At 40.3% G+C, this 14,165-nt stretch overlaps 1 protein-coding gene across 1 annotated transcript in view; it reads right to left on the reverse strand.

Moving 5' to 3' along the window:
- Window positions 1-1,350: 1,350 nt before the first annotated feature.
- The window catches only part of dtx3la (deltex E3 ubiquitin ligase 3L a), a 33,111-nt gene continuing 20,296 nt past the window's right edge, over window positions 1,351-14,165 (reverse strand). The window contains exons 3-4 of the mRNA XM_073488856.1: window positions 9,978-10,189; window positions 1,351-1,420 (exon numbers count right to left, since the gene is read on the reverse strand). Coding sequence (XP_073344957.1) covers window positions 1,351-1,420; window positions 9,978-10,189 — 282 coding nt within the window. The remainder of the gene's footprint in view (window positions 1,421-9,977; window positions 10,190-14,165) is intronic.

Below are 14,165 nucleotides of genomic sequence, written 5' to 3' on the forward strand. Positions count from 1 at the left end.
CCAACTCTCATCTGCACTAGACAAGTGACTGATTTTCAGTTGCCACGACAGCAGTTTACGTCCTTCCATTGGATGTCTACTTCCAATCACACATGGCTTGAATTGACTTGTTGAACTACCTCCACTCGTCTGATGTCCTGTGTGCGCTAATTATTTTCTCTATGGCAGTTTAACTAAATGGGGCACATGCCTATCTCCCTCTCAGCCAGTAAGTGCCAGTATTTGTGCCATTATTTGTGGCTGCAATATTGAAGAGGTCAGGATCCGCTAAATGTTTTCTTCTAATGAAAGAAATACACTTGCCAAGTGTGAAGTCTATTGGCTGAATGGTTTGTGAGATATGCAAAGGACATACAGATAGAGATACTTGGCTTTATAGACAAAAGAGACATTAAGGCAGGCAGAAAGACAAAACAAAAAGCAAGCTTCATTAACGTAAAGTTAAATCCATAAAAAATAAAAGGCAGGCAACAAAGTTGACAAAAATTAAAGAGATATACAACACTAAATGAAGTACAAACCAAGATGAAGCATGGTGAACACAGGCAGGTTTGCAAAAAACATGAGGGCAGAAAACAAGAGGAGCAATACAGTGACACCAGGAACAACTAAACTGAAAAAATAAAGAGGGAAAAAAACAGACTTAAATACACAAAGGGCGACTGAACAAAAGAAACTCAAATGTAGGTAGAAAAAAGGGCAGGAAAAAGACAGCGACTGGAAGACCAACAAAATAAAACAGGAAACCAAAAGCCCAAACCATGACATTACCTACTACTCATTAGCTTTATTATCAACCAGTGCATATATTCTCCCTTTGCTGTTGTTGTTTTTGAGTGGTTTTTAACTTCTTACTTTAAATCCTGCTGTAGGGGATTAATGATTGCTACAGGACACAATACTTTCACCCATTTCACCCTTTCATAACTTTTATCCTGGTGTGTGTCTTAATAGATGATATCAAATGGATTCAATAACTGTAAGTCTTTGTTAAATAAATAGTGTTTGATCATTTCACGTACTTCCATGTAAAATGAATGAAATACCTCACTTACGCAAGGATATGGCCCATTCATATAGCCCTAGAAATACAAAATTATGACTCCATTTTATGACTTTAAAACTGAGTTTTTGTAATAATAAAATAACCACTAAACACAAGGCCATACCACTGCAGATAAGCCAATACCTACAGTTGCAATCAAAACATGTTATAATAAATTACAAGCAAGGACTGCAGATTACACTCAAGCTTACATATTGTCAATAACAACATCAGATAATGTTTTCTAAAAGATATGGTCTACTTAATTCTGGCACAGATTCATAGAAAAACTTGTGTGTGGTCTGTTATTCAATGCCTTTATCCCTCAGTAGCCTTCTCACAGTCTTCAGGTAGTCAGAGTCTGGGTAGCCATCACTGAAAGAACACAAATTACAGAGAGACAATGAGACAATGGGCCTCATACAGCAACATTCTCTTAAATTTCTCTTATATTTTCTATTTCTTTTTAGTCAAGAGAAAGAATAAGAGAAGTCAACTCCAAATGCATTCCAAAAACATTCTGACCATCCAAATCTGCTCTTATCCAGGTGTGCTGAATAATGAATCCCACTTGAGCGTAAATTGGAGACGGTCTGAAGGACGGCAGGATTGATTTTAGGGTGTCCACAATCTCTCTCTGAGGCATTTGATCTTCTCCCTTCAGGTCCAAAATACAGGGTTCCTTATGTGGAAATTCTCAGGTACAGGGCAAAGTGCAATAGATCTAAATTTTGTTTTGACCCTATTATAACATGTATACTTGAATTGCATGAAGATTGACTATACAGATGCAGCCTCTTAAAACTTCCTGTGACAGGGCCCTAACCAGTCTTGGTCCTGCTCAGATGTGGTCAAGTCCATGACTGGAATGAGATCCCCCGAGATGACGTAGTTAACGCGGGACCGAATCATAATGCCCCTCAGTGCCATGTGTGGAAACCAGTTGCAATGGTTTATCCATCCACCAGGAGGAGCAGTGATGATGGAAGCTGAAGTATTACTCAGCTGTTATTTCTGTGTCATAGGCATACAGTATTTGACATGTGTGAGAAAGTGTGATTCCCACACCGAGCACATTTAATGATTATTAGGCTATTATCATCAATATTATGCTTCATCTTTTTGTTTTGAACAGTTCTGCATGTAAGTGAAAGTAATATGGCTGGGAAATAAATTAACAGGAAGGAAAATCTGTGTGTGCGGCATTCATCTGAGCGGCTGACTTTATCTGCAGTGGTACCGGGACAAACTATTATAGTGTAAGAGCCGTTTTCCTGTTTGTTATTGCAGTCATTAAACAGTCGTTGTTAAACATAATTTCTCATGCTGTTAGATTACTGTTAGACTGCGTTGTCAGGCACGTACGGAAATCAGAGAGCAAATGTTTTTTGCCACAGTCAAAATTTAATTTTTGAAAGGCTAAATGGCAACAAATATGGATTTCATTAAGTAAAACCTGTTGTTTGGAAATTATTACATTGATCTTTTTTCAATATCTTTTGACTTTTGGACCTGTCAATGCTCTAAAATTATAAGAAATGTTCGGATTAAACAAGTCAGAAGCAATCCTATGCAAAACAAAACAAAGATAAAAAATGCTGAAGGCACATTAGAGCAATTTTTGGTGAAGCGATGATAGTATCTAGGCCCTGTTGAGTCCGTCTTGAATGCTCCAATGATCATGGGATTTCCCAAACTGAATAAATACTGTACATATAAAGACAAAAAAACCTTAGTAACATACCTACTGAAAACAAATATTTTTCCACGGACAGATTTAGGCTACTACATATCTGCAAACGTCACGTGAAGTAACTTCAGAGAGTGAAAAAGTCAAAAAATTGAAATGAATGGAAGAAATATCGATGTATCATTTCCAAAATCCACAACATGTTTTTACCTAACGAAATATTCTGCTTCAATCCATACTTGTTGATGTTTAGCCTTCCAAAAACATTTTCACTGTGGCAAAAAACAGTTTGCTCTCAGATTTCCGCACATGCACCTGACAATGCGGTCTAACAGTAATCTAACAGCATGAGAAATTACAATTATGTAACTGCAATAACTCACACTCAAAAAAATACCTTTTCTCTCTTTTCGCTCTTATACTATAATGTGTCCCAGTACCACTGCAGATAAAGTCAGCCGCTCAGAACAGTGCCACTCATACAGTTTTTTTTCTTCCTGTTAAATCTTTAATTCCCCGGCCATTAACTTCCAGGAAGTACTGTTGAAAAACAGTCTGGAAAACAGTCAGTCTAATCTTTAAATATGCTGGGTCCATGATGATTTTTGTATTTAAAGTTTTTGTTTTAAAATTTTCACTGGGTGTGGGTGGTTACAAGAGTGTAGTGCTTCATGTAACATTAATAGGAATGGGTTAAATTTGGCTAACAATAATAATTAATGATTATCAGGGATAATTATTAATAATGACAAATAATAAGATCCAATTTACATTAGATCACCTCAGGGCACCACCGTTGAAGAAAGGAAAAGTAAGCCAATTCACCAAATCAGTCTCATAAAAAGGTATTAAACTGTCAGTTTGTAACTCTGACTAATAATTAACTTAATAACTACAACCAAAATTACCATAACAGCTGTAATGGTCGATGGATTCCGGAGTCCTTGACAGAGTAGAGGTTGGCAACATTCACTTTTGTACAATATTATTTTTGTACAAGAAACTATTACGCTCAGGTGTTACAGTTATATTAAATATCTTCAGCAGAAATGATTGTCATTGTGCTGTATCATTTTTTCTGATATTCTTATCAGCAATTCCTCAAGCAGTGGCAGATGATAAAAGAGATGCAGTTTATAAAAGTGTGTTCACAAACATCCTATGCGTATCTTTGGAGGTGAGAGAGGCCAACACATTAGCATTACAGTTCATCTCTTTGTTCTTATGTAATGGTCATGGTAATGTAATGGTCAACGAGCACAGACAGATTTTGATACGGAGAGCCATCGCGCGCTCTCTAAACTCTGATCAAACTGTCTAAACGAGGCAGTGCTGATAAAATATAAAGCAAGAATCTGTTACTCACTGCCTACCCACCCCTATGCTATGAGGAACATTTTTAGTGTAGTACTCAGCCAAAATAGATCATGCTTGTGAACCAGAAGTCCCAGCCATTTTGTTTATGTACTATGAAAATGGAGGCTAAAAAACTCTGATGAAACTGCAAAACAAGGTGGTGATAAGCAAACATGAACCACAGTCCTATTCATTGTCTTTTTCCTAAAATGTTTTCAGAAACATAGGGTAATGGCCTGTTTAGCTGTAATATCATGTTGTTTGATACCACCTGAGGAAAAAACACAGCCCCCTTCTCTGTTTTCTCTGGTTATGTAGCAGCAGTTTCAAAAATATTTGTATCTTTCTACTGAATAGACAGCTCACTTTTATGCAAGGGCCATTTTAAAATTGCCACAAAAGTAAATGTAAGCCTACTCATTAAAGGTGCACTATGTAGTTTGGGGAAGATAATTTCAATTTTGTCTTTGTTTTCATTGTTTCTTTGTTGACTGAATAAACAAATGGTCAATTTCAGAATCATATATGTATAGTGTATTCTTAAATTATAACTATTGATGCATTAATGTGTTCATAACGTTAGGGCTGCAGCAGGTTAAGGATGAACTCATTTTAATAACTTTACATACTGCTGGGTGGTTTAACCTACAATAATGTTACAGGGGATATAAGTGTACGTGCGTGATGAAGGATGACTCTGGAGAGGATTATCTCACTTTACGGACTTTTACTGAAGGGTTGCCTAACACACAGGTAGGTACAGATACCATGAAAAGCTCTAGCTCCGATGCAGACAGACTTTTAGTCCACACGGATGCAGGCGAGTGATCTTCAACAACACTGTACTCAAAACCGGAACTCCCTGACCACAACACAGGAAATCTGTCACTAACACGCAGTTCTGGCAGAGGTCAAATGCCATAACTACATCACAAACAATAAACAATAATATAACCTAGCTACAACTTTAGATTATTGTGTTTATGTGTGTAATTTATAGCAAAAGCCTAATCTTTGTTGTTTCCATGATGTATGTTGGGTCAGGATCTCATTCACAACACATTATAACAACATCCATATGATTATAAATAGTTTGCTGAGACAGTTTGACATACAGGTGGTAATGCAAAAAAAACCCAAAAATTAAAGCTGCAAGCAGCGATAAACAGGCCCTCGCAGTCCACGCGCGTCGGGGCGTGCTGCTCACCCGGGCCCATTGCCTAATTATTGTGTATGCATGTCTTAACCGTCCGTGTTTGGGTGGGCTGCTCCTGCCAGTAGTAAATAATGTACACTGAAGTCCGAAGAACTCCCTGCAATCTACATAAAGAACAAATAATGAGAGGACTACACTGTGTGACCCTACAGACTCTTAAACAGAGGTTTGTATCCATTAGCAAGGGAGCACAGCCTGAATTTACAATCAAAAGTGAATGCAGTCAAGCTGTTGTTTGGTCATTTAGCAACAAAAGCACCACCTATTGGGCAATTTGCACCGAATTTTGCACAAACTGTCATCGGGCCATGGAACACAATTAGTAAAAGTTGTGGTAATGGGACTGTATTTCGGCAATATATGCAAGACGGTCTGTTTGGAACAAAATGTACAGGAAGTTGTTATTTCATAACTTGAGTATTCTTTGGAGGGTCCACAGATGCTGTGTGCAAAGTTTGGTGCAAATCGGTGAAATTGCCTGGGAGGAGTTAGCAAAAGTAGGTTTGCGACATTTTGCGAATTTGCGAAAAAAAGACGGTAGGCAAAAATGGGCGTGGCCTGTATCATGAGATTTTGCACACAGCCTTAGGGTCTCATGGGGAAGTAGTAACCTGAGTTTCATGTCATTCAGACAGACCAATGTGGAGATATGCAACAATTCCTGTTTGGAACAAAATGTACAGGAAGTTGTTATTTAATAACTTGAGTATTCTTTGGAATATCAAAATTCTTTTTACAACTTTTTGTCAGGAGGCTCCACAGATGCTGTGTGCAAAGTTTCGTGGAAATCGGTGGAATTGCCTGGGGGGAGTTAGCAAAAGTAGGTTTGCGACACTTTGCAAATTTGCGAAAAAATTTGGCAACTGGAAATGGGCATGGCCTATATCACGAGATTCAACACAATTCAGGGAACGTGTGGATACAAGGTTTTTGAATGTGTGACAAAGTATATGGGAGCTATGAGCCAAAACACACTTTCTTTGATTATAGCGCCACCTAGTGGTGGAAGTTCACGACGGCCATAGATTATCAAATTTTTCGCCAAGCCTAATGTGTTTGCCAAATAAAATCTTGTTTTCATCCACGTTCAGGCAGTGAAAAATGCTATCCTTTTCGACAAAGAAAAAAAAAAAAATTAAAGCTGCAAGCAGCGATGAACGGGCCCTCGCAGTCCACGCGCATCGGGGCGTGCTGCTGTCGCGGCATGCTGCCGTCGTTACATGCTGCTGGCGTTACATGCTGCTGTCGGGGCCTGTTCATGCAACAACTTCCGTTGAGGAATCAAAAGTGAAGGCAGTCTAGTTGTTATTTAGTCATTTAGCAATAAAAGCGCCACCTACTGGCCGATTTGCACCAAATTGTCAGAAATCGTCATGTGGCCATGCAGCACAACTGGGAAAAGTTTTGTGTTAATCGGACTGTATTTCATCAAGATACACAAGAATGTCTGTTTGACCACAATGTGCAGGAAATTGTTGTTTTATATTTTGGAAGTTCTGTGGACTAGCACATTTCTTTTAATAACTTTTTGTCAGGAGGGTCCACAGATGCTGCGTGCAAAGTTTGGTGCAAATGGGACAAATTGTCTGGGAGGAGTTCGAAAATGTAGGTTTGCGACATTTGGCGAATTTGCGAATGGAAATTCAGTGCGAACGTGGGCGTGGCCTACATCACACGGTTCAACTGTATTCAGGGAACATATAGATATAATGTTTAACAATTTGCACCATATTACGTGGGAGTAATTAGCAAAAAACGTTTTTTCGTGATAATAGCGCCACCTGCTGGTGATTTTTGGTGTGTGAGTTACAGGGGCCAGTCTATACCACCCCTATGAATTTCAGATCCACAAGTGTTATGGTGTGGGCACAGTGCCAAATATAAAATGAAACTGCCACCAGAGCGCCACCTAGTGTCAGATCGGTAACCCCTTTGTCAGCTGTCCTCAGGAGGGCAGTGGCAATGAGTGTACCAAGTTTTGTGTTTATCCGACCAACCGATGTTGAGATATAAAATACTTCAATTTAAATAGCGCCACCTAGTTGTCATCGGCCAAAATTTCTCACAGAGCCTTTGGGGCTCATGAGCAAGTAGTATCCTGAGTTTGACGTCATTCGGACAGACCAATGTGGAGATATGCAACACTTCCTGTTTGGAACAAAATCTGCAGGAAGTAGTTATTTAATAACTTGAGTATTGTTTGGAATAGCAAAATTCTTTTAATAACTTTTTGTCAGGAGCGTCCACAGATGCTGTGCGCAAAGTTTGGTGCAAATCGGTGAAATTGCCTGGGAGGAGTTCGAAAAAGTAGGTTTGCGACATTTCGCGAGCTAGCAAAAAAAAAACGGTAGGCGGAAATGGGCGTGGCCTATATCAGGAGATTCAGCACCATTCACTGAACAAGTGGATATGAGGTATTTGAATGTGCGACAAAGTATGTGGGAGTTATTAGCCAAAACGCACTATCCGTGATTATAGCGCCACCTAGTGGTGAAAATTCACAACAACAACAGATTATAAAATTTTTCGCCAGGTATGACATATATTCCAAGTTTGATGAGTTTTGGGGTATGTTCAGGCAGTGAAAAATGCGATCATTTTGGCAGAAAAAATAATAATCATTCGAAAAACAATAGGGACCTCGCAGGTTCCCTGCTCGGGCCCTAATTAAAGCTACAAGCAGCAATGAACGGGCCCTTGCAGTCCACGCGCGTCAGGGCGTGCTGCTTACCCGTCAGGGCGTGCTGCTTACCCGGCCCCATTGCCTGATTATTGTGTACGCATGTCTTAACTGTCCGTGTTTGGGTGGGCTGCTCCTGCCGGTAGTAAATAATGTACGCTGAAGTCCCAAGAACTTCCTGCATTCTACATGAAGAACAAATAATGAGACAACTACACTGTGTGACCCTACAGACTCATACAGAGGTTTGTATCCATTAGCAAGGCAACACTGCCCTCTGTTGGAGAAACCCTGAATTTACAATCAAAAGTGAAGGCTGTCAAGCCATCCTTTCGTCATTTAGCAATAAAAGCGCCACCTATTGGCCGATTTGCACGTAATTTTGTACAAACAGTCATTGGGTAATGGAACACAATTAGCAAAAGTTTTGTGGTAATGGGACTTTATTTGGTCAAGATATGCAAGAGTGTCTTTTTGGAACAAAATGTACAGGAAGTTGTTTTTTTAGATTCTGGGCGTTCTTTGGAATATCAAAATTCTTTTTATAACTTTTTGTGAGGAGGGTCCACAGATGCTGTATGGAAAGTTTGGTGCAAATCGGTGAAATTGCCTGGGGGGAGTTAGTAAAAGTAGGTTTGCAACATTTTGCGAATTTGCGCATGGACATTTAGCGTGAAAGTGGGCGGGGACTACATCACACAATTCAGCTGAATTCAGGAAACACTTAGATATAAGGTTTAAAACTGCGCAACATATTATGTGGGAGTTATTGGTCAAAAACGCTTTTGTCTTGATTATAACGCCACCTGCTGGTCATTTTTGGTGTGTGAGTTACAGGGGCCAGTCTATACCACCCCTATTAATTTTGTTTACATAATTGTTATGGTGTGGGCACAGTGCCAAATATAAAATTAGACTGCCACCAGAGCGCCACCTAGTGTTGGATCGGTAACACCTTTGTCAGCTATCCTCAGGAGGGCAGTGGCAATGAGTGTACCAAGTTTTGCATTAATCAGACCAACCGATGTTGAGATATAAAATACTTGAATTTAGTGGTCATCGTCCACAATTTTGCACAGAGCCTTAGGGTCTCATGTGGAAGTAGGAACCTCAGTTTCATGTCATTCGGACAGACCACTGTGGAGATATGCAACACTTCCTGTTTGGAGCAAAATGTACAGGAAGTTGTTATTTAATAACTTGAGTATTCTTTGAAATATCAAAATTCTTTTTACAACTTTTTGTCAGGAGGCTCCACAGATGTTGTATGCAAAGTTTCGTGCAAATCGGTGAAATTGTCTGGGAGGACTTAGCAAAAGTAGGTTTGCAACATTTTGCGAAAAAATTAGGTGACCGGAAATGGGCGTGGCCTATATCACAAGATTCAACACAATTCAAAGAACACGTGGATATAAGGTTTTTTAATGTGCGACAAAGTATGTGGGAGCTGTGAGGCAAAAAACACTTTCCTTGATTATAGCGCCACCTAGTGGTGGAAGTTCAAGACGACCACAGATTATCAAAATTTTCACCAAGCCTAATGTGTTTGCCAAATAAAATTGCGCTTTCCTCCATGTTCAGGCAGTGAAATATGCAATCATTTTGTCAGAATAAAAATAACAAAAAAAAAGAATAATCAATACAAAAACAATAGGGACCTCGCAGGTTTCCTGCTCGGGCCTTAATAATAATCACTCCAAAAACAATAGGGACCTCGCAGGTTTCCTGCTCGGGCCCTAATAAATCACAGATCTCAACCTCTTTTGGTTCAGCAATGCAGCCCTACTGTATTAAATTACACACTGGAGCAGCTTATGCCGGTGGTGCTTGGTTTAGTGTAAACAAAAAAAGGTGGCGCAGAGGCGAGCGTTGCAGCATATTAAGTAATCTCTGTCTGAAAAGGGCTATTGACATTTTTGTGTAGACAAAAACAATATTGGACAGTTCCCAGTGACCAATGGGGGAAGATTGGGTTGTTGTATTTACTCACACGCTGCTGCCTCCATCTGGTTGTGTTTTTAGGGGGATGGAAGCTGTTGTGACCATATCCTCTCCATTGTTATTGGTGGCAACAGTAAACAGGAGCTGCTGGTCGAAGGCCTTGTCCAGCAGCTTGCAAACCCTCCTGCCCTCACGGTTGTTAGGCAGGTAAGCGCAGAGCCGCAGACCTACATAAGGCTGACCAGGGTGAGGGTGTTTCTCCTGCAGGAAGAAAAGAGACAGCAGGATAAAAGACTAAAAATATTTGAGAATTATGTTGTCTCTAGTTTGTTAAGGAACCTATTATGAACTCCCAGGAAAAACTTGGTCGCTAATTGTTATAATCATTAAGTAATAAGTGTATACTTAGTAATAACTCAGTATTATGTACCACTTTACTTTTGGGGGCACAGAAAGAGTAACTTGATTAAGTAATTAATATTTAATGGGTCATCACCAGTTTGTGCCATTCAACAGCTGGTTCATTGTTAATCAAGAACACCTCATGAAGAAAGTGGTCAGTATGTCAATTCAGAGATATTAATCAAGTGATCATTACTTCATGTTTCATTGATATGCTAGCTTCCACTCTTTTCATCATTATCTACTATTTAGTCCTCGAATGACACTTTTTTGTCTATCTTACTGTCTTATGTGTACCTTGTTGTCTTAGGCGAGATTCACACTACAGGAGTGTTGGGCAGATTGAACCCAGAGTCACCCATCCTGACAAGTGAAGGAAAAATCTGATCTGGGAGCTTGGGAGGTCTCGAAGGTCAGCCCAGATCCAGTCTTAAACCTCACAAACGACTCACACAGTCATCGAGCCACCAAAATGATATGAAGCGTGTTTGATACCTTGGATTTAAAATCTGGATGGCTATTATTGTCATTATGTCAGTGGTTGTTTCACAATAGCCAATGAGAGTGATATCCTGGAGCAGCTGAGGAGTGGCTAAGCAATGGTAACAACCCTAGCCCCTCAAGCTAACGTTAAAATCTCACCTCGAGTTCTGCATCAAGTTGTCGCACCACCATTTGTTTACATCTGCTTCCCCATGAGATCACATCTGAGAGATCACAAGCTGCATTGCTCCTTCTGGCACAATAATCATGATAATATCCTCTATGTGATGCCATTATTTTCAAGTCCCGTGCATGTTTGAGATTAGAGAGAAGAACACCTGTGAAGATTCTCCTTATGTGATGCTGCAACCCGACTTCACAATAGTTAAGAATTTACACTCTGAGTTTGAGCCTGGCACTTTGTGTGAACGAAATATTTTGAAAATAGATTCTGCTCCTGTCTGCACTACCTGATGTAAGTTTGATAACTAAATTAAGTTAATGTGCAAAAGTGGTCCATTGTGTTCCCAGATCTCCAACATTACAAATGGTGACTGGTAAGAGAGAGAGATTTTGTTGATTTTTGTTGTGAAATTTAAGCATGCAGTAGCTTATATTACACGTGTGGATGAAGGTTCTCAGTCATCCAGGTAGTGCTGTGCGATATGGACAACATTTTATATCTTGATATAGCTAATTTTATATCCCGATAACGATATATATCCCGATATAGTATTTTTAGTCATAGTTTTTTAGTTATAGTTTATTTTAGTCAAATTCTGACAGTAAAACGGGTCATCTCGCAGGGGTTGTGCGGCTCTTATTACTGTTTTACAAACGTGTCTTTCACAATGTTAGCTTATGAGAAAAAGTCCCCAGTGCATCACGTGATGAAGTAATTAAACGGCTTGGCCACGACAAAAAAACTGGCTTCAAGGCCTGGCGCTCTTTGTGGGGTTTGATCTCGACAATGTTAATGTGTGGGAAACACTGCACCTACAATGCAGTAGGAGTTCCCTCCCCAGACAACTTAACAACCATTCACACCTGGGCTCACCTAGCCTTAGCAACCCACATGAACGCCGGTTGAGTCAACAACCCACAAGTAGCCATAACGACTCTGAAACTCAGAGCTGACACGTGTTCTTAACGACTCTGTAAGGACACACCCATAGACTTTAAAAGCCTGCCAACTCTCCTTCAGTTAGTTAGAACTGAGGAAGCCTCTTTGATGAGAGGTGAAACATCTTCAAGAAACTGAAACAAGTCCAGTTGCCTACGATACACATGTGGCACAATAAGTCATGTGTTGTTAATTAAAAAGAGCTGTAATGTAAGGGCAGAGAGTTTTGTATATTTAACGTGTTTATTTAATTTAATTTCAAACCTTAGGGGTGGCTGTAGCTCAGTGGGTAGAGCAGGTAACTAGCGATCAGAAGGTCGCTGGCTCGAATCCCGGCTCCCGGAACTGAGCTACATGTCGAAGTATCCTTGAGCAAGATACTGAACCCCCAAATTGCTCCTGATGTGCAGATGGCACCTTAACGGAAACAGTGTCAATTAAAATGACATACAATTACAAGCAGGTAGTGGAGAGTAGTCTGTGGATCGATCCCAAAATATCGATAAAATCAATACTCAGAATCAAAGATTCTAGTGTCTATTGGATCAATTCATTTTAGCTCCTCTATGTTGTGCTCAAATATTTGTATGTCATCAGCGAGTAGAGTGGTCTAAAATGTTTCATTGTGTTGAACACATTTAAGCCTTCTCTTTGCTGCTCTTTGCCGTTGTCCTGTCATCACCACATCTGGTGCATTGTGCACATGCAGCTCATCCCAGTGCGCACTCTGACCACTAGCATTGTTGGGACCCACAGATGAAGTCGTTCATGGTGGATTTCAAAGTGGACTCAGTTCCCCAGAATTCTCCAGTCTTCACACCTAGGTGCGAAGACTGCCAAGAGACCCAGCTTTGAGCTACTATTGGTCAGGGTGACAGACCCCCCACAGTTGCTGAGAACTGCCAGCTGCATTTCCAACAGGCCCAAAGAACCTCTCCTCACAGCAGCAATGCAAGGTCCTGCTAGGATACCAGCTCAGTTAGCACCAGCAGCTGTGACGCAAAGATTACAAGCTAACTCCAAAATCCAAAGAACACAAAGCAAGTCAGCACTGAGCTGCTATCCCTGCAAAGGAATGGAGCGACTAGTTTCTTCCATCCACTGTCTTTCATCAGACCTTGCACAGCAAGAACAACACTGTTCAACATTGGGGTTACAGCCTTGCTCATCAGCTAAGGAACCACCAGCACCTTTTCTTCAAAGACTGGTAACGTTGAACTGGGCCTACATAGCACACAGTATAGTATAGCACGGCTAAGCACAGGACTTTTTAACTGTGGTTGATGTAATGCATATGTGTTCAATCTATGTGTTTGTTCATTGTTTGGGTGTTATTGTGATCTCAGGTCAGGTTATTGGTAGTTTACTTTGCTACACGGCTAATTTGACATTATTTGAATTATGCTTCTCACAGACTTCTCACAGGTCTTTGCATGCAAATAACCATCTTTTCTAACCTGGCAGGACATCACAAACACACACACACACTCCTTCAGCCTGGAACTTATCACATCTACGTGTGATATCAGTGAGCTAATGGTGTGAGCACCAGCATTGTTTCGTTGTTCTCTCCTATCAAAGAAGCAAGGGGTGATCCACTATCTTGGACCTGAGTCCAACCCTTTGATAAGCAATTTTGTTTGTAGTCTGCATTTGTCCATGCCATGCCGTGGCACTTTGAACCCTAGCCATTTTGTTTGTGTTCTTCCAGACACACAAACACACACACACACACACACACACACACACACACACACACACACACGTATATAGTACATGTTAGATAGATTGTGCATTTTAATTTTGTGTTGAATAAAATACTTTTGAACCTACATGCTGTCTATTTAATATTGTACAAAAGTGAATGTTGCCAACCTCGACTGTCAAGTCATGTTGTTTTACTTAAATTGAGTACCAGCTTGAGATAGATAAGTGCTTTCTGGAGGCCGCTAAAAGAATGCTGCAGGTAGTCAGCGGCCATGTTTCCAGAAGAGATTTAAGTTGTCAAAGTACACACCATTGAGGTTGCATGCAGATACAAACCAGGTGTTGAGACTGAGCAGCCTACTGAAGCACCTTACCCTGCCCCCGAGAATGGGAGTTGGGCCAGATATGTACACACAACTATGGGACTGTTTGAGGACGTTATAGAGATTTGTAAAGTCCTGTTTTAACATTTCTGTCTGTTCTTTATTAACGTCATTTGTGCCTATACAGCCAACAATCCTG

This window comes from Pagrus major, chromosome 19 (genome assembly GCF_040436345.1).
Source record: "Pagrus major chromosome 19, Pma_NU_1.0".
Taxonomy (NCBI): Eukaryota; Metazoa; Chordata; class Actinopteri; order Spariformes; family Sparidae; genus Pagrus; species Pagrus major.